At 40.2% G+C, this 19,165-nt stretch overlaps 1 protein-coding gene across 1 annotated transcript in view; it reads left to right on the forward strand.

Moving 5' to 3' along the window:
• LOC122843512 (retinoic acid receptor beta-like) overlaps nucleotides 1–19,165 on the forward strand; it is a 141,689-nt gene that overhangs the window by 41,858 nt on the left and 80,666 nt on the right. Inside the window, exon 2 of the mRNA XM_044138308.1 lies at nucleotides 4,746–5,134. Within this exon, the coding sequence (XP_043994243.1) occupies nucleotides 4,951–5,134 (184 nt within the window). The 5' untranslated portion in view covers nucleotides 4,746–4,950. The remainder of the gene's footprint in view (nucleotides 1–4,745; nucleotides 5,135–19,165) is intronic.

Here is a 19,165-nt window from a genome sequence, read left to right on the forward strand (position 1 = left end):
CGCATGATGAATAATGTACATAATGAAAGGGGGCAGAAGGTGATGCAGCTCCACAGCTCTTCTATGAATAATGAAAATTGTTTTTGTGCTGTCGAGCTGATTAGGTGAGAGGATGTCATTTATCTCATCCCTTTAGGGAGAATAAACTCCCTCTGATTGGCCTGAAAATGATGCAGCTGAAAATGATGCAGAATGGATTCTGTAATTGATCCTGGTATGACTGATGTGCAGTTGGTTGATGTCGGAGCCCCTCCAGCCCCAGACGGATGGCGCTGTCAATGCACGTTCCTCCATTCAGGTCTATTGACCTTTCTGCGAGGCATGTTAGCACCACTTGGTCTCGTCATTACAGCTATGATCTAGACGCAGAGGGGTCAGCATCTGAGGGACCCTCATCCGTCAGAAAGATACCAAACAAATAGGAAGGAAAGACGAGGGGAAATGTACAAGAGAAGAAGAATAATCCGACCGGGGCAGATAACTAGAGAATGTTCAGCAGCTGTAAATCTCTCACTGCGTGATAACCTGCAGCAATAAATGCCAGTTTTGGTAAGATAAAACAAAGTATAGCACATGAATGATCACTTATTGGTGGAATTACAGTAAACAGCAGTAATTATTCCCACTGTTTGTCTGTAACTTGTAGCTTATAGATCTTTTAAAAACATTTTTTAATCTTTCTTTTTCTTAGTTTTAAAAGTCATACTTTAGTGGGAGTGAGGGATGATGCTCCTTTAGCTTTCACACCATAACTGTCCACGGTTTTTGTAAATGGAATAATTTCCAAAGTTGTCTTCTATATAAGGAAGGAAGAAGTGTGGAAGTCTTGTTTCAGCTGACTGCAGTGTGCAGCAAGCTGAGCTGCAGTGTGCAGCAGGCTAGAGTCAACAATCTTTTTGTATCTCCGTTGGGAGAAATTCTTCCTGGATCGAGGAAAGCTGCTACAGCAACAATACCATCAGACTATAAGAAACTATAAAATAAATGAATAGAATAAATAAATGAAAAAAATGATTCTTCAAACAATTATCCCAGAATCGTTTACCATCTTCCCTCACAGTCTACTGACTCACAATCAGTCTTATTCATTAATCCTAAACATCAATGCAAAATAATTCATCAGCAGGCGCTCAAAGGCTTCCTGGATTCCAGATCTGGTTGATTTGGGTCATTAATTAGGTTGACAGAACAAGGCATAAATTAGTTTTTATATTGTGTTTGCAAAGTGGAAACTTAAACCATCTTCTTGATTTTAAATATATTCAGCTTGTGGTCCATGCGGCTGTAAAGCCTCCAGTCATCCTGGCAACTTGATAAAAGTATTTTAAACTTCAGCCCAAAGTTTTGCAGTGAAACTGAAACTATTTAAAGCGGGTCCAAACCCACTGCTCAGTTAATGCTGCAAGTCAGTGACTCCATGGAATCTACTGGGTTTTCAAACAGAAAACTTTGTAACCAAGTAGACTAATAAACTCAACCTGATTGTTGGATTAATCAGAATTGATGTGATTGATTTGGAATCTGTCTGTCTGAACTCATGGTGAAAAGGCCATTCAGTCTGACCCGACCCAATGAGGATCTCTGATTTTTTTTTTTTGCACCTTTATTTTTCGCATCTTAGTGCTGTCAACCCATCCGTGTACATGCTGCTCACATCCTTTTAATAAAACTGATATGAACCAAAGAAGTGACCTCTAGTCTGTCTGGGTTCGGTTAGAGTGAACTTTGATGAGGTTCAAGTCCAGAAGTTGACCAGGTTCTGCTCCAGAAGCAGGAAGTGGACTACAGGTCAAAGCATGCTGGGTAAAAACAGCCCAAACAGATACGTGAGTCTGGCTGTCATCAGCTGAAAATGGAGCAAGTGTTGCAGTTTTGGACTCCAGTTGAACCGAGTCATCAGGTGTGAAAACAGCCTCAGGAGCTGCGAGGAGTTTGAGGGATTCCTGAGTGAGGAGGAGCAGGCTGGTGGTCGGTTTGGAACCCAGAGTCAGAAACAGAGAAACATGTGGGGTTCTCTCTGCCTCCATCTTTCTACGCTGATGAGCCTTCATGATGGTTGAGCCTCTCAGCTGTCATTGACACACACACTGACACACACTCAGTTCTGCGGTCAGACTGGCACATATATAAAACCTCATGCTGTCTCTCAGGTTCTATTTAAGTGACTCCTTCTTTCTATCCAGACCCAGACAGGTCTGGATAGACAAACTGACACTGCAGTGTAAAAAAACCCCTCCTAACCAGTTAATCCGTGATGTAACTGACATGTGGGCGGGGTTACTCCCTCACCACCAGGTTGGATTGGACAATTTATCTTTGATTTGTTTGAAGTGAAACATTTAAGAGTGACAAAAAATGTCAGAAGAAATCTGTTTAGGGGTAAATGTTGTGAGGATTTGGTTTTTCTGTGTGTTCATTTAGTTTCTGTGTCGTTCGTGTTCCCTGATTCCCTATTGTGTATTTCCAATCTGAACTGATTGACAGCTATACGATCAGTTTGAATATATGCATGATTTCTGTAAATTGCCTTGAAATAACATGTTGGGAATAGGTGCTGTGCACAGAAATATCTATTTATTTTATCTTTTTATGATTAATGAAATAAATCATTTTAATCAGTCTTGTAACAAAAATATGGAGTGTTCAATAAGACTGATTAATCCTTTAATATTATACAGAATATTTTGCTCTTTAATATTAAGGGGGATGGCTGATTGAGCACATCAGGAATTATTATTATTACTATTTATTAAGTATCTTGGGCTTCTGAGGAAAACAGAATAATTCCACAAATTCTGTATCTGCAGTTTTGCTGTCTTAATATTCTAAGAAGCCTCTGCTTTTGACATTGGCCCTGAAACGAGTACTTCTTTGGAACAAGTAGTTTTTCTTTGAATGACTTGATGGCCTCTCTCTGTGCTCCTTGTCTTTTGAATGATGATCATTAGAGCCGTACTATTCATGCAGGCATCCGTTTTGTTTTTATCTTCCGGTAGCATCTTTAAGAGTCTTTGTTCAGATCCACATTATATTGTGATAATGACTGGAAAAGCATTAGCAGGGTCCTAATATTTTTGATTATTTTGAAATGCTAAGTTTTGGTGAACACGTCATCCTGTCAATGCAAAACTCCAGTGAAGTCTCTCATCCAGAAGACTTCGCCTGCGTCTGAATGTTTACTTCCTTTAAAAAAGCCCTCAGTATTTTCTTTGAAGTGATTATGTCTAATTTTATCTCAAAAGTATGTCTGTTTATACTAATGAGTGCACTTATTTATATAACCTGCAGGATATTGCTATAGCAACAAGTTTTTAAGAAGCAGAAGAATATTTTATTGATGCTTGTCTGCTGCAGCCTCTGCTGACGGAGCAGGGTTTTTTTCTTTCAGCAAAAAATAAGGAACAAAACCTCTAAAAGTTTCACATTCGATTTTAGCGTTATAGTTTTATCAGTAACTTTTATTTGGCTTTTAAAGCTGGTACACTGTGTGACTGCCAGCTTTTTGTTTGAATAAGTTAGAGAGAAGTTACTGAAGATAAACTCTTGAAATGGGACAAATGGTTGATGGGTCACAATATAAAAAAAAAATAAAACTAAGATTCAAGGAGCATGAATACTTTCATTGTTAATGTAAAAGGATGTGGTCCCCACCAGGCTCTGAAACAGTTTAATTCTACCCTCATGTAGCATGGCACTGAAAAGCTCAGATGTTTATGTCAGTCTGCAGTTCATGGAAGTGAGTCTGTATACTGTAAATATGCTGCAGTTGAAAGGTGTGAATGAAGGAAAATCATAATCTTACCAGAACAGCTGACCTTTATTGATGTAATTAATTATTAGAGTTCTCTGACTGATGACTGAATCCGATGTGAACTCAGAGAAACTGAATAAAGATGAGCTTTAATAAGTTGCCAGTTTAAGCTCTATGAAGCCACTAGTTTATTTCAGGTTTTTAAAAACGTGTCTTGTCTCTTTGTATTGGATTTTTCAGAGTATATTTTTGATTAATCAGATGGAGGGAGTCGTCAGCTGAGATGATGCTGTAAACAGCTAATTGCTCTCCTTCTCTTCTCTTCTGCTAACATTTTGCTTTTCATTGACATAGAAAATAATCCTACATGAGTTGATTTGTTTCTTCCTGTACATTCTGCTCTGTCTTATCAAACAAGTTCTGGTTCAGCTTTGGGTTTCTTCCTGTTTAGAGACTTTTTTCTCTCCACTGTCACTCCATGCAAGTTCAGTGAGAGGGAATACTGGAAAGGCAAACACAGCGCAAGTGGTGGCTACATTGTCATTCAGGAGTGAAAGACTGGATGCTCTGCTGGGTTTGTTTAGACAGAAACTTTTTGGACTGATCTGAACGGTGAACTGAACTTAATGTACTGACAACAAGGATCAGTTGGGATGTATGTTTGGTTAAATAGGAATGAATTGTTTATAAAGTTTCTTAATGTGTCATTTATTCTGAAATTGTGAATTTCAGCTGGATGAAGTTCAGAACAGTTTTTCGTTTAAAATTTTTCCGTCCACTGTATCTTACATTTGGTTCTGTTCCATAGATTTCTCTTTGACGTTATCTTTGTGTGACGGAAAATGAAACCAATCAGAGATGCACCAATGAGTCTCTTTGCTCCTGTTACATATTTCAGTTTTTTTAATCTGCTGTCTGACCTGCTGACCCTAATTTTGACTCATTTGTTTCCTGAGGACTGTAACTGAAGAGAGAAAATGTGTTTGTGTTGCAGGACTAACAGAAGGAAACCTGTAAGCCACCCTGCAGGACACAGCCCCCTGCCCCCTACCACCACACCCCGTCCCGCCACCAGGCAGTGTTGAAGTGCTGAGGTTGTACCGAACATTTCCTGACACAGTGACTGCAACCAGGAGGTCACCTGATGGCCTCCCCGGTCACCTGCTCAGAGCTCAGTGTGCCCTCTGCCTGTTGCTGTGATGAAGACCGCCAGCCGTGCCCAGTCCCAGAGCAGTCCTCCTCTGGTCCAGATGAGGCACTACGCACCGAGGGTTTACCCCTTCCTGTTCCCCTCCGTCATCAGCTCCCTGCCTCAGCTGCCACCAGTATTGCCTCACAGGCTGCAGATCCAGCAGCCGTCCAGCAGCACACCTTCACCAGTTGGTGAGTTCAGCTTTCATTCCAGTAAATGCTCCTGTGAAGAAGAGGCTTTCAGCTTCAGGAGAAGTTGTGTGTTAATTAGTCCAAACTATGTAGCTGTTTTGGTGTTAACAGTGATTAGCTGGATCAGCATAATGTGTAAAGATGCAAACCTTTATCTGAGGACATTTACTCAGTCGGCAAAACATGCTAAGAAATAATTAAACCTCAGGAGGAATAATTATTGACACCCAACAATTTCTATCTAGCACAGTGGCTTGCAGAAGTATTCATACTCCTTGAACTTTCCCATATTTTATCACATTATAACCACAAACATAAATAGCAAACTGCAAAAGGATTCAACCCACGCTGAGTGAATTGGTGTGGAATCACCTTGTGCTGCTATTGCAGCCACTAGTCTTTAGGGTTTGAAACTCTAGTGACTCTATTTTTTGCTCATTCTTTTCTACCAAACAGCTCAAGTTCAGTCAGACTAGAAAGATTGTGAACAGCAGTTTTCTGATTTGCCACAGATTATAGATATATCCGGACTTTGACTGGGCCATCCTAACACATGATTATGTTTTATTGAAACCAGTCCGTTGTAGCCCGGGGTTTATGTTTAGACTGGTTGTCCTGCTGTAAGCTGAAGCTCTGCTCTAGTATCAAGTCTTTTTCAGACAGCTTTTCTTCCCACATTGCTCTGTATTTCTTGCTATCCATCTTCCATCATCTATGACCATCTGAAGTGAAGCACTCCCATAGCATGATGCTGCCACCGCCATATTATTGGCCTAAAAGTTGACCTTTGTTCTGGTCTGACCAGAACTCTTTCTTTCACACGTTTGCTGTGTCCAACATGACTTCTGGGAAACTGCTGATGAGATATCTGATGTTTTGTTTTGTTTTTTAACACTGGCTTTCTTCTCACTGCTCTTCCATTAAAGCACATTTGTGCTGTGATGACCAATAGTTGTCCCGTGGACAGATTCCCCTCAGAGCCGTGGATCATCTGGTCCAGACTCACCACGGGCTTCTTGGCTGCATCTCTGACCACTGAGCTCACATCTAAATTTACTCAACACACTAGCAGTAAAGAGGATTTTGAACAGAAAATGTTCCACTTGCACGTTGAGCATCTTTTCACAGTCAGTGTACAGATAAAAACTGCTTTGATTTGCGAAACTATTATTTAACCTCAAAACATATTATGTTGAAAGTTCTTGAAATAAGAATACACAAAAAGTCATGGCGGTCTGGATTTGGCCCCGGGGCCTTCAGTTTGACATGTGATCTCAGCCTGTGTGCTGCAGCCTGGTGATGTGTTACAGTCATACTGTTGTCCTATCAGTATGAAACATTACCAGCAGACACCAGAAACCACAACATGTCACTGGTGATTTTATTAAAAATGTAAATGCTTGAAAACAGAATTTCAGCTCCCATTAAAAGATTCACCTATTTGAAGGTTTTCACCATCTTTACCTGGAGAGAAGGCTCCGTAGACACCAGGTTAGGCAAGGCTGCTGCATCATTCATACATCAGGTAATATAATGGGATTGGGTGAGTTCCCTCAACTCTTCCTCAGCAGTGTGTGTGTGTGTGGGGGGGTGGGGGTGTGTGTGTGCGCGTGTGTGTTTGTAAACTCGTAAACCACATCCGCAAGGTGTCCCTACAGTAAAATCCCCATTTCTGAGCTGAACAGGAGCAGGTTGCCATGGGAACAGACGCACACTGCCTCACAACACTTCCCACACAGTCAAGTTTTTCCCAGAATTTTTCTAACTGCTGTTGAAATCTTTTGACACGGTTTGGTTTCAGTTGCCTAAACCTGAGCTCAGCTGTTTTCAACCTTCAGCTCCACAAGTTTACTCTCAGCTTTTTTTTTTTTCTTGCTGCCTGAAAACGGCTCCTGATGTAAAAACCACAGGAGCCGTTTCCTCCTGGGAGCAGCTCCAGTCAGCGGCTCCCTCTGCTTCTCAGCTCTTTGGGGTTTTTAAACTTCCATGGATGTGAGGAATTAAGCAACATTTATTTCATGAAGACCTTAGAGCATGTTTTTCTGCAGTTTGGGCAGGAAAATCATTTCCTTAAACTCATTGTTTGCATTAATAATATTTCTTAATTTTGCAATAATATCAACCAACTTGAGGAAACTTTCATTCAGAAGTCATTTTCTGTTATTTGACATTAAACCCTCCAGTATTAAGCTCTTCTTCAATATTTCAGTGTTTGTTGTTTAAATATTTGTTGACTTTTTCAGACACGTTTTCCTAGCATTGTGTGTTATTAAAATGATGACTAAAATGATGTAAAATGATAATTCTTTCTCCTTTACTGACTTTATTCTGATGTAACATATTGGGACCACAGAGAGAAATTCATTTGTAACAATTTTCTTCTTTCCCAATATTAGTGCAGTTGAAGCTGTTTATGGTAGCTTCACTGCTTAAAGTCAACACTTTGGAAGAAGACTGTGATATTTGGAGAGCTGAAATTTTGTTCAACCTCCAACTTTAGTATGTTATTAGCATATTGTGATGGACCAACAGAATAAATGCAAAGTATTAGAAAAGTGTGGCCGGTGTCTGATCCAATACCTTTTAGAACCACATGTCTGAGACTGAGTGTACTGATGGAAGGCATCTTGTGAGATCAGACAGGTTATGGTCCTCTGTTAGAACCTTTTCACTGGCTGCCTGAATATGGGTGGGTATTTATCATATTTAATTTTATGATGAGAATTTTGATTTATTGTTGTCATGATAAATTCCAATTAATAACATCTAAAGAATAAAGACACAACTCTCCATATTGTCGGGATTTACATAGTGTGTTCAGTGAGAACATCAATTAATGTTCTCACTGAACATACTTAGTCAAATATGACTAAATGTAGTGACTGTGCAGTTTAGTGACACATAGCACACTTCTTTATGTGACTGGTGTTCCGAAGAAACATATTACAAATGGGAATGTTTTTCAAGAGATATATTTCAGTTTGTGGAGCTTTGAATGCTCCGTCATGCAGTCGCAGCTGTACAGTTACCTAAAAAAAATTCACATCGTCACTTTTCTCATTATTACAATAGTACCACAAAATAATGATAAAACCTTAAGTCCATTTCATCCCACCCTTAAGCCTGACACATGAGAGGGATTTTCATGTCACTGTTGCAGGTTGAGTTTTCCATTCTCCCTCTATTCTGATCCAAAGTTTTCTTCTGTATCTGATCCATCGTCAGTGAGACTTTAAGACTTTATGAAGCCCATTGAGATTCAGTTCTTTTACATTTTCTCTCCATGGCCTTAAACCCTCTGAATAAAAACATTAAATTAGTCTAAAATGCTTTTATTTTCACAGCAGACCAGGGCCTAATGAGGAAATCAAACATGAACCAACTTAAAGGGTGTTTCTAACACAGATTTAGCGGTCATGTCTAATGTTTAATTTCTACTTTGTTAGTTGAAAAAAAAGATCTACTGCCCAAAGGGAGGTTCTGTGAGAATTTCACCTTCCTGACTGGTTTAGCGCAAAGTTTAGGCATGAAATATGCAGCAGCATCCACGCAGAAAAAGATGAAAGAACAACTGCTATCTCTGTTTTGATCGTCCTTTGAAAAGTAAAAACAGACCAAATCTGACACAGTCTTCTTAACTTAATTATACACAAAAAGACAAAAGTGTGTGTTTGCTTAAGGGAGAGACATGTCTGCACACATCTGAACTTTGGACATTAAACATGCACAAAGACATCAAAACAACTGAAACACACTCAGAGGTAATGAGCGGAGTGCTGTGTGTGTGTGAATTACATTTACATGAATGACAACTGCGCCAGCGGCCCCTGGGGAACGCATGCAGACACACACATGCTACTGAGGTCAGGGGTCAAATTTGCTTCTACCTCCGCTGGGGTGTTCACAAAAGGAGCTGAACTCTGCTGCATACATCACACACCTCCTGGGAGGCACTGTGGGCCCCATCAGGACTGCTGGGTTTGTCTGCATGTTGCTGAGTGTTGCTGTATATTCATTAGAGATACTGACAGAGAGACAAAGGAAGCCTTAGAATATACCTTAATAAATTAATTTCAGATATGACACCAACATTCCCTTTTTCAACATGAAAACAGCTCAACAGATGAAATTGTTTTGATAAAAAAGTGGCAGCATTAAAAGCTTTGGACTGAAAGAGCCTGTTGTGTTCATTATGATCCATCACAAACTTCCTTTTAAAGTTGCAGTATGTACATTTTATAAACAATGTTTTTTTTAGTTGCTTTTATTTAACATACTACTTACTAAAACTGTCACTATGCCAGCATAATATGAGACATATAATCTGTCAAAAAGGCTCCTCTGCCTCCTTCCTTTGCTGCTACTGCAGAAATACATCAACCAATCAGAACCAGGAGGCAGGACTTAGCGCTGTCAATCATCCTCATGATTGCTGCCCAATTAACTAACTAGCCTAGCATTCAGGACAGACTCCATTTGCGGGGAACTAGCTGCACAGAGAAAGGCGGTTGGGTATGAGAAGTGCATACATGAAGTGATTGACATCTCTAAGACCCTCCTCCTGCCTCTGATTGGTTGTTTCAGACTGAGCAGTGTGTTCCTGGAGATAGCAGATTATCTGTCTCATGTGGGAAACATGGGAGCCTCATGCAGAATAACCTCAGGAAGCAGAAATCTTAACTTTGCTCCTTGTGTGTAACCAAAGAAGGCTTATGAATCAAATTCAGAGCACAGTACACATCAAGTTGTCAAACAGAAGAGCAGGCGTCATTAAAAAAATCTGCTCATAACAACAAAGCAACACATTTTCATGTCAAAAAGTTGGTGGATGGAGCATGTCAGTCAGACTTTGCCAGCCTCTCCCCATCTGTCATTCCTTTTGCTTGTGTTCTCTTCCTCTCTGGCCTTTAGGGGCGGGGGAGGGGATACCTGTCTGAGCCCTACCTGTTTCTGATCCCAGCGAATTATCAAGGCTTTCATCTGACAGGGGAACGTGGGCACACTCCTCGCTGTGCGCAGAGATGACTACGCTCATCAGCCAGGAAATGTTTTGTTTTTCTCTCTTCTTCCAAAGCATTACTTGTCTGCCATTGTGAGAGCATATAATTTGCATTTAAGAGAAGCGTAAGTAAAACCCAACTGGATAAAAGGAGAGAAGAAGAAAACAGGGTGACTGATAGCTCTGTAACATGGTGATCCGGTGAATGTCCTCTTTGTAATGCTGCTGCAAAGTATTTTTAGCTAAAGGTTCAGAGCAACATGTTTCAACATATCAAATGTTGTTGACATCTTGTACGTAACACATACTGTGAAAAGAATAAAAGACCAATAAATATTCAGCTGTTTTGCTGAAAAAGTTAAAATAAAATAATAGAATCTTACCAAGAATGTCTACTCTAGTTTCTACACCATGTTCCAAATTACTATACAAATTGGATTTAAGTGTCATAAAGATTACATTTTTTGTTGTGCTATTACATTTCTAGATGGTATTGTGTGTCAGGGCTCTTTGAATCTCTATAATTAATTTCAGAGAGCTGGTTGATTAGTTTGTCTGGTGAGCTCAATTAAAGGAAATCTACTTAAGAAGGATGTTCCACATTATTAAGCAGGCCACAGGTTTCAAGCAATATTGGAAAGAGAAAGGATCTCTGCTGATGAAACTCATCAGATAGTGTAGTGCCGTATAACAAGGTATGAAAACTTTAGATATTTAACAAAAATCTTCGTCTCATCCTGGGTCTGCTGCGTTTCCCTCACCATCTTCCACCACCACTTCCTGACAGTGCAGGTGATATCAAAGAAGGTCCTATGTTAACATGGGACTGGGTCTGTTAAGATGTTTTTGATTAAAATAGCTTTTGATTTTAGTACATGTGAACACTAAATCCTGCACATTCAAAGAATGACCATTTGGAGTTCTTTATAATCCATAAAATGTCTAGAAAATATGCTGTGCATAATAATTTGGAACACGGTGTAGTTGGTATATTTTAGTACAGTAAGACGAAACTAACATATAAGACACTTTCAGCATGATAAGCTAGTTTTAAGTCAATAATTCGCTAATATTGATGAAAAAGTAATTCTTCCATTGGCAGATTATTTCACTTATAAAAATGCCTTGTCATATTGTTAGATTTTTATCAATAATAAGGAAAGACTGTCTTAATATAATGACCCATATCTTGCTGAAAAGTTACTTGTAAGTTAGTTTTGTCTTATTTCAAGTGTATCAAAACATTTTCACATAAAAAACAGTCAAAACATGTACATAATATTTTGTAGTTTTGCTGTGTTATTGAAAATGCTGACATTTGGCTTGGGTCGTTCTTGGTCTCCACGGTTTCATCGGATTGAAAGACATGATTCCAGAATTCACAGTCCTTCTAATCTTAAAGTCCTTTGTTCTGGCTTGAAGGCATTTCTTCTGCAGAAGTGAAGTTTTTCTTTGTCTGGAGACCTGTGCAGAGTTTTACTAAGAGTCCTCTCAGAAGCAACAATTCCTGACTTGGCCAAGTCATTCCTCTGCATCTCGGCAGCTCTGGGGCCTTTGCAGATATCTCTGACTAGTTTTCTTTTCAGTGTCTTTGAAAATGTTCTTCTTGTGGCAGGCTTCTTTTGTGTCATGTGGGTCATTGTGAGTTTCTTGATGATGCTTCTTTCCCCAGTTAGTAACACTGTGATTGGCTTGGTTTCTCCTTTTGCTGCTTTGTGAGCCACTGCCATTCTTTTTCACAAGTCTAAATGATTGATTTTGGTTCTGCTGTAATGTTTTCTCAGTAGACGGTTCCAACCTTTAGAGCAGTTTTTATACTATGCAAATTCGGAGAAAAACACCCAACTGTGATTCATGCCAAACACGTACAATTTTTTCTATTACAAATACAAATGTAATCTTGTTTGTCCTTCATCATATTGACTAGTTTTTCAGTTGGCAAAACAGACAGTACGGGTTGATGCTAGAGCTAGAGGGAGAAAATGCTTGTGGTCTTTTGCTAAAGCCAAAAGAGAAATCTGACAAATAATAAAATGGGGTGTGTGGTGTCAGGGCAACAGCTGGTGCATATTTATTGATAGAATGTAGCATGATGCACCAGATGTTCCCTTTAATAAAGACATGAAATCTAGAGTAGACTGGATTGTAAGCGTCATGTTTAGAAATTAACTTGGTTTTCTAAGCTTTCTTTGTTGACGAGAAGAGAATCTTCGATGGCCAATGTATTTTTATGTTGTGTTAATTTTAAAAGTCAAAGTGGATGGCTGGAAATACATATTTAATAAAAAAAAGTCCCCACCTCCTCCCTGGAAGACGAGGCTAAAGAGGCCTTCAGTGTTTCGCCCACCAGTGTTGGTCAAGTCACATTGAAATAGTAACTTAACTAAATTACTAATTTCTGATAACTTCCCCAAGAAAGTGATCTAGTTAGTTTATTAATTGCTTGTTTTCTGGAGAAATTAGTTACTTAATTACTTGTGACATGACAGAGTAATTAAACCGCCACAGGATGTTTAATCACGTGAGCGTTGGAGTTCCCCAGCAGATCGAGGCAGAGCCCAGCATGGGCTTTCATGGGCACCTTTCAAGGGCACCAAAATAGGAGGTAATCTGAACAACCATTTGGTTCATAGGCACAGACACACACACACGCCTACCCGCACCCACACACACCACAAGTAGGCAAGGGAGGCTACCCACCTGTTCACCAGTGTAAACCCCAACATACAGACACCAAGATGGGGACAATGAAGATGCCCACTCTGCTTGGTTTCTGAGCGTTGAGGTGAGTGTGACTGCAGCCAGAACCTCTCAGCCTCACACTCCAGCTCAGGCTCCTTCCCACCAGAAAGGTGCCATTCCACGTCCCAAAAGTCTACTTCTGTATCCGAGGATCACACTGATCCAACTCCTTTGGCTCCTCCCACAAATAGCGTGTCCATGGAGCCGGACCCCATGAGTGAAAGCCTGACCAACAGGTCCTCGCCCCCCGGTGTCCCACCAGCAGGGAAGGCTCCATAGGGGGTCCCCAGTGATCCGGGTCAAGACAAGCGAACACTGCTTCTACTGTAATGTCTCATCATAAGCCTCCTCAGGCTGAACTTTGTCTGATCTGCCACGCAGAACCTGTTTGCCATGACTGTGTAGCTCCAGGACCATCAGGTCACCCAGACCCCTCCACCGTGATGAGGGGGACGAACAGAACGTCACAACAAAACAACATCTGCTTTGGACCACAGGAAGAGAAAACACTGTTTGTCCTCAATTAAACATTTATTATTTTAAAACAATACTTAATCATTTATTCTAAATCCAATTACAAAAGGAGATTTCAATTTTTTAACGAAAATCTTTTAATTAAAAAAAAATAAAAGATCTTCAGCATTATCTAATATTTATTTAGCCCTGAAGTATCATAAACTCATTCTCTCACCTGTTTTGCTGCCCATTCAGAGGTCAGTGGGAACAGACCATCTCTATTTTCAGTTAAATCTATAAACACCATTTGCAGTTCCAGTATACACGCCATCGATTTTTGTTTCTATTGCCATGTGGTGTTAATAAATACTGCCTGAAATGTCCTGTGCTTCATAAGAATGGTCTGAGTGGTGTTCAAACTATTTTGAAATAAATACGGTGTTATTAGGACGTTGATTTGTAAGGATGGCGAGACAAAAACTGATTTGCATCAGGAAACTCTTTTCCAGTAATTAAGATTACATCAAGTACCGCCTGGACCAAATGTTTTTAGAAAGACAACATGACAGAAATGGTTCTCTGTTTGTGGAAAATCAGACCTGTTCTGAGCTGTTTCTTTTTTTTTCTCACACCTACACATCCATCTATTTTTTTTTCACAGCCCCCTCCTATTCTATTCTCTTCCTTTGTGTCGCTGCCTGACTGTCTGTCAGGGTTTCCTGTTGTTATTTTAGAATCCAGAGTATTTAGGTCACATGTATTTTTTTATTATTATTTTTTGAATAATGCTGATTTCTCTCGTAACACCGTGTATCTCAGTGGGCCCTCAAGCAGCTGGCAGAAGATTGAAGCTGAATTTCCGGCCCTGCTGCAGAGAGAGAAGTAAAGAGGAGCAAGACATGCTTCTACCAGAACAACCAAGGGCCTAACTGCATCTCTATTTCTGCATTTGCCAAGTTTTATCAAATATAATATGCTTTTCATCTGCCGTCTGGCACATCTTTTATTCACAGAGGCATCATGTGATGTAGTAAAAGGCTCGTGTAACAAAAAAAAAAAATCTCGCACAAAGAAGTCTGGTCATCGACTATTCATAGAAGAATGTCTAAAAAAACCCGACCGTTGTATGAGCGATCGAAAAAAGGGGGCCGGGAGATTTTCTTACCCCCACTGTTTTTCATTCTTTGAATGCGTTCCCTCCGACAGTTCAACCACAGTTCACAGAGTCTGTCTCAAAGTACCATATGCAGCGCTGGGAGAATCCCAGGAAAACACGGAAGCATATACATCACACAGAGGCTGGAAGCGCTATGTATGACAAAATCCCAACCCGTCTCCTGCTTGGAAATGTGCCCACTCTACTACAAGTTATGCTAACAACCCGCTGCCATCACATCGACCGCTGAGGATTTTTTTAATGGTGTTTTCCTTTTTCTTTTTTTATGAGAAAGACCCCTAACATCTGGTCCACATCTGGAGCTCTTTAATGAGCGGCTCAGTCTGCCACAGCTCTTTACTCCGAGCCGACCACCAATCTGATGGTTCTCAAGGCGCCGAGAGGCTTCAGCCATCACGTCCTTCCAGCCAAAAGCTGCACTATTTGGATTCATGAATGTTAACGGCATTCGTGTGAAAAAAAAAAGATGAATAAACTGAGTAAAACTAATTGGGGAAAAGCTTCAGTTTAAATGCAGCTTCTTTTATTTATTTTCCAGGCTGTGTGATGTGTCCTGTGATGATGGTAGAACTTGCTGGGTTTTATTTATTCATATTATTTTAAATTAGTAAATGTATTTTATGTTCAAGGGCAGATCTGCTGCTGCTTGCATCTGAAAACCATAAATAGCGGTTTGTAACAGCAATGAAAAATAATCTTTTTCCACAAAGGTATCGCTCTTAAATAAGTACAATGAGAAAAGTCATTTAAAATTGCATGAGAAAATGTTGATGTTACAGAGGTTGAATAGTTCTTAATAACTGATAAGACTGAGAGGCTGACAGCAGAGCTGAAGATGCTCCAGAAATATCTACCAACACCGTCTGTGTTCCACATGTGACACTGAGTTCATCTCCTCCATGTTCATGGACTATTCAGTGGCTTCCAACAGGAAGCATCCAAGCCTGGCCCAATTTCAAGGCATCTAATTGCCATGTCAAATTTTGTTTAAGTCATGTTTGATCTATACATTATTTTCTCAACAAATACTGTGTTCGCACTGCAGCCTGAAATTCTGGTGTTTTTGTCAAATCTGATTTTTTTTCTGCGCAACTGTTCACACATCCAAATATATGTGACCTACATGTGTTCTCCAGTATGAACTGCAAACAACCTGAAAGTGTCCCACATGCGCAGTAGAGGGTGCAATGATGTCGCACATAGAGAGCGTGCTCAGTGTTTGTGGAAGTAAACATGGATGCTAACGGTGGAGCACAGCTTATGCTTTTGAAGTCATTTTGAAGTCGACCAGAGCCACAACTTAATCCTCATCCGTCATGAGGATGGATGAGGATTATCAGTCCTCAAAGCCCAAGCAGGTTTTTCTTTCCGCCTGGGGGTATTGGTGCACAGAATAGTGACATTTGTCGAGTATCAATGACATTCCAGTCATTGATGCGACCTGGACATTAGGTCACATTTGAATCAGATACATATCGGATATCCAATTGGTCTGGGTTGCATTAAAAAATAATCTGACCTGTGTTGTTTAGACCGTCATGAAAAGATCAGGTGCAGGTTTTATTAAGGCAAAACAAATTGGAATTGGGAAAAGTCCGGTTGCAATGTGAACCCAGCCATGGTTACTTGAGTGTGCTATAAAATGCCACTATGTGCTTTGAAAACACATAATACCGCACCTTAAGAGTTTTGGAATGGACTAGTCAAAGTCCACATTCGAATCTGACTGTATGGCAGTCTGTCGTAATTTGATATATTTGGAGAATGTTTTTCTAGGAGAGTGGACAAATAATGCCAAGTCAAAATGGTGGATGCTGACAGAATCCTGCAACTTAGGGCCGTGCACTTAGGCAGCTTGCATGTAGCAGCTTCCCTCCTTTCTGTGTCCTTTTTTGTTTATTTTCTTCCTTCTGTCAACATTCTGATGGAGAAACACCATATACACAGTGTGTTCACTCACCAGCTGATGTTTGGATTCATATTCTCTATTTTTTCATAATCCAAACATACCATTTTGTCAGAAATACCTTTTTGAAAGTTACTGTAGTTTTAAACACTGGATACAAACTCATGTTTACGTCTAATTTTTCTAGCCAAACCTTCTGTCATTTTTTTGAATTAAGTTCTCTTCCTGTGGTCTCGGTGCATTGACCTCTGCAACAATTCATGAATCAAGAAATAATCTATTTTTATGTTCATTATTAGGCAGAACAAGTGTTTATACAAAACCACAACTGCTCTCTGAATAGACTTTGATTGAAAGCCAGCCCTTTTAGTAATAACAACTTACCAGCTTCTCCCAGCAGGGGGAGAGTCAGAGGAACCAGGAGTCGGTCAGAACAATGAGAACTTTCTGGTGCTACACGTTTCTCAGAAGATTCTCTCCATTCAGGTTCTTGCCCATCAGAACAACCACCATGCAGCTGAAGTTGAAGATTTGAATGATCAAGTGAGTCCATGCTAACGTAGCAACAGTGAGGTGGTGATGGAAATACAGCCTAATGGTTTTAGCAAAAGTCCAGTTTTCACACTGTTTCCCTGCATTTGATCTGGACTCAGAAATGGAGGCTGCGGATGGGAATCACTGGCGATTCCTAAGCTTCACACAAAGAAGCGATTTACTGTGTGTCTGAGAGTCGTGTGTATTAACCTGCAATTATCAGGCAAAGAGCCCAAGTCTGCATTCAGAGATAAGTTGGATGGATGTTTGCTCTAATTCATGGAGAGCCAATGCGCTTTACTCTGCACAATGGACTACAGGGACGGCCCACAACAGGCAGCCTGACTCTGGAACACACACACACACACACACACACACACACAGCAAAACATGAGGAGATGTGTAAAAACCGCCTGCAGTGTGTTCACACTCATATTCCTGTTTTTAATTTTTAGATACCAGCTGCATTCTGACATTCTAGAAATACTAAATTGAAAGAGTCAAGCTTACAACAGCATGGATCTTGTGTATATAAATACATACAATATTCCTCTCTATCTGCAACATGGTTCAGGGTTTTTATTGCGTTCAATGAATAAGTTGCAGCTGCACAGTGGCACAGTTGGTAGCACTGTTGCCTTACAGCAAGAAGGTTCTGGGTTTGATTCCAGGCGCAGGGTCTTTCTGCATGTTCTTCCTGTGGGATCTCTCTGGGTCATCTGGCTTCTTCTCACAGTTCAAAGACATTCATGGTAGGTGAATTTGCCACCTTTTGCCTGTTGACAGCTAGAGAGAGGCACCGACCCTTCTCAGGAGTGGCCAACCCACCAAATCTAGAGCAAATCAAATACTCACCCAGGGGGCCACAAAAGACCTCTAAGAAACATCTAAACTCTCCCACAGAGTCAGAGAATAGGCAAAAATGGCCTCCAATGGAAAGATCTAAGGACAAAACTTTTCTTCTGCTGTCATCTGTTGGGGCAGCAGCATCAGAACCAGTGAAAGAAGGCTGGCTCTGCTTCTGGTTCCCTACTGGTTCTGGTTTTGTTCTGGGGATGTCTATGGAACCTCTGAAGGTGATGATGAAAAGAAGGATTTTACATAAAAATCAAGAAAATTATGAGCTACTCTGATCATTCTCTTCATGAGACTGTCTTGGGAAACCAGAGTTTCTTCAGTCAGAAGCATTTTCAGATTCACTGTAATACAGACTGCTACAGGAGAACCTGCCAACAGCCATCACTTTCCACAATAACTCTTTAACGAACTGGAATCAATAGGATTTACAACATTTCATTTTCCTTTAGGATCAATAAGAAGTTTTTGAATTTGAATTTGAAACCAGTGCTGGAAAAATGGAAACCAGCAAAGAGAGGAAATGCTCTCCTCTGTTTTAGGAGAGCATTTTTGAAAAGAAGCAGATCTATTGATGTGTCTCACATTTAGCAAAGAAAAAAATGATGCTCTTCAAGACTTTTGTGAAAATATTCTGTGGACTGATGAGATAAAAGTGAAACTGATAAAAGTGACCATAAAACTGCCACTTATGCTTAAAAACCCTTTAGATACTTTTTCATGCCATTGTTGATGCTGAAAAATCACACCTTTCAATCTTTTTTTTTACACCGATACTGGCAGAGCTGAACAAGGTCAGTATGCACACTGGATACGTTTTTCAGTCTGATGTAAAAGTCCAGCTGGCAGCAACACGGCAGTGGGATTTATTTATGAGTAAACTCAAACAAGCTTCAACTTCTGATAGTTTATTTCAAATATTTCCTGTTGTTTGCTCTCTTCAGTAAATATGGCAACATGGAATACTGTTGTCATGGCAAAAGATGAATACAAGATGAGTACTTGTGCACTGAACATGGATATGATGATATGAGCCTTCAGTGTTGATTCCTGGACGCTGCTCTTGGCTAACTAACAGGTAAATGGGATCACATTAGTAGTGAACGTTGCTGTGAGCCCTGCTGTCTCTGCTGTGATCCGTCACGCTGCGCCACACACACTCAGCTGTTGCGTTTGCAGCGTGTCAGAGTCGGTTCACCTCTTTTGTTCAACCCCGAGACTATATTTAGCCTCTTCTCAGAAATACTGTCCTCAAACATGAGTTGTGTTCGTTTTTTTCAGCATTTCTGAATGATTACTTGATGGTACATAGAAAGGATTAGGATGTCGGATTATTGGGACTTTAAAGAAATTGTATATTTG

Source organism: Gambusia affinis, linkage group LG14 (assembly GCF_019740435.1).
Source record: "Gambusia affinis linkage group LG14, SWU_Gaff_1.0, whole genome shotgun sequence".
Taxonomy (NCBI): domain Eukaryota; kingdom Metazoa; phylum Chordata; class Actinopteri; order Cyprinodontiformes; family Poeciliidae; genus Gambusia; species Gambusia affinis.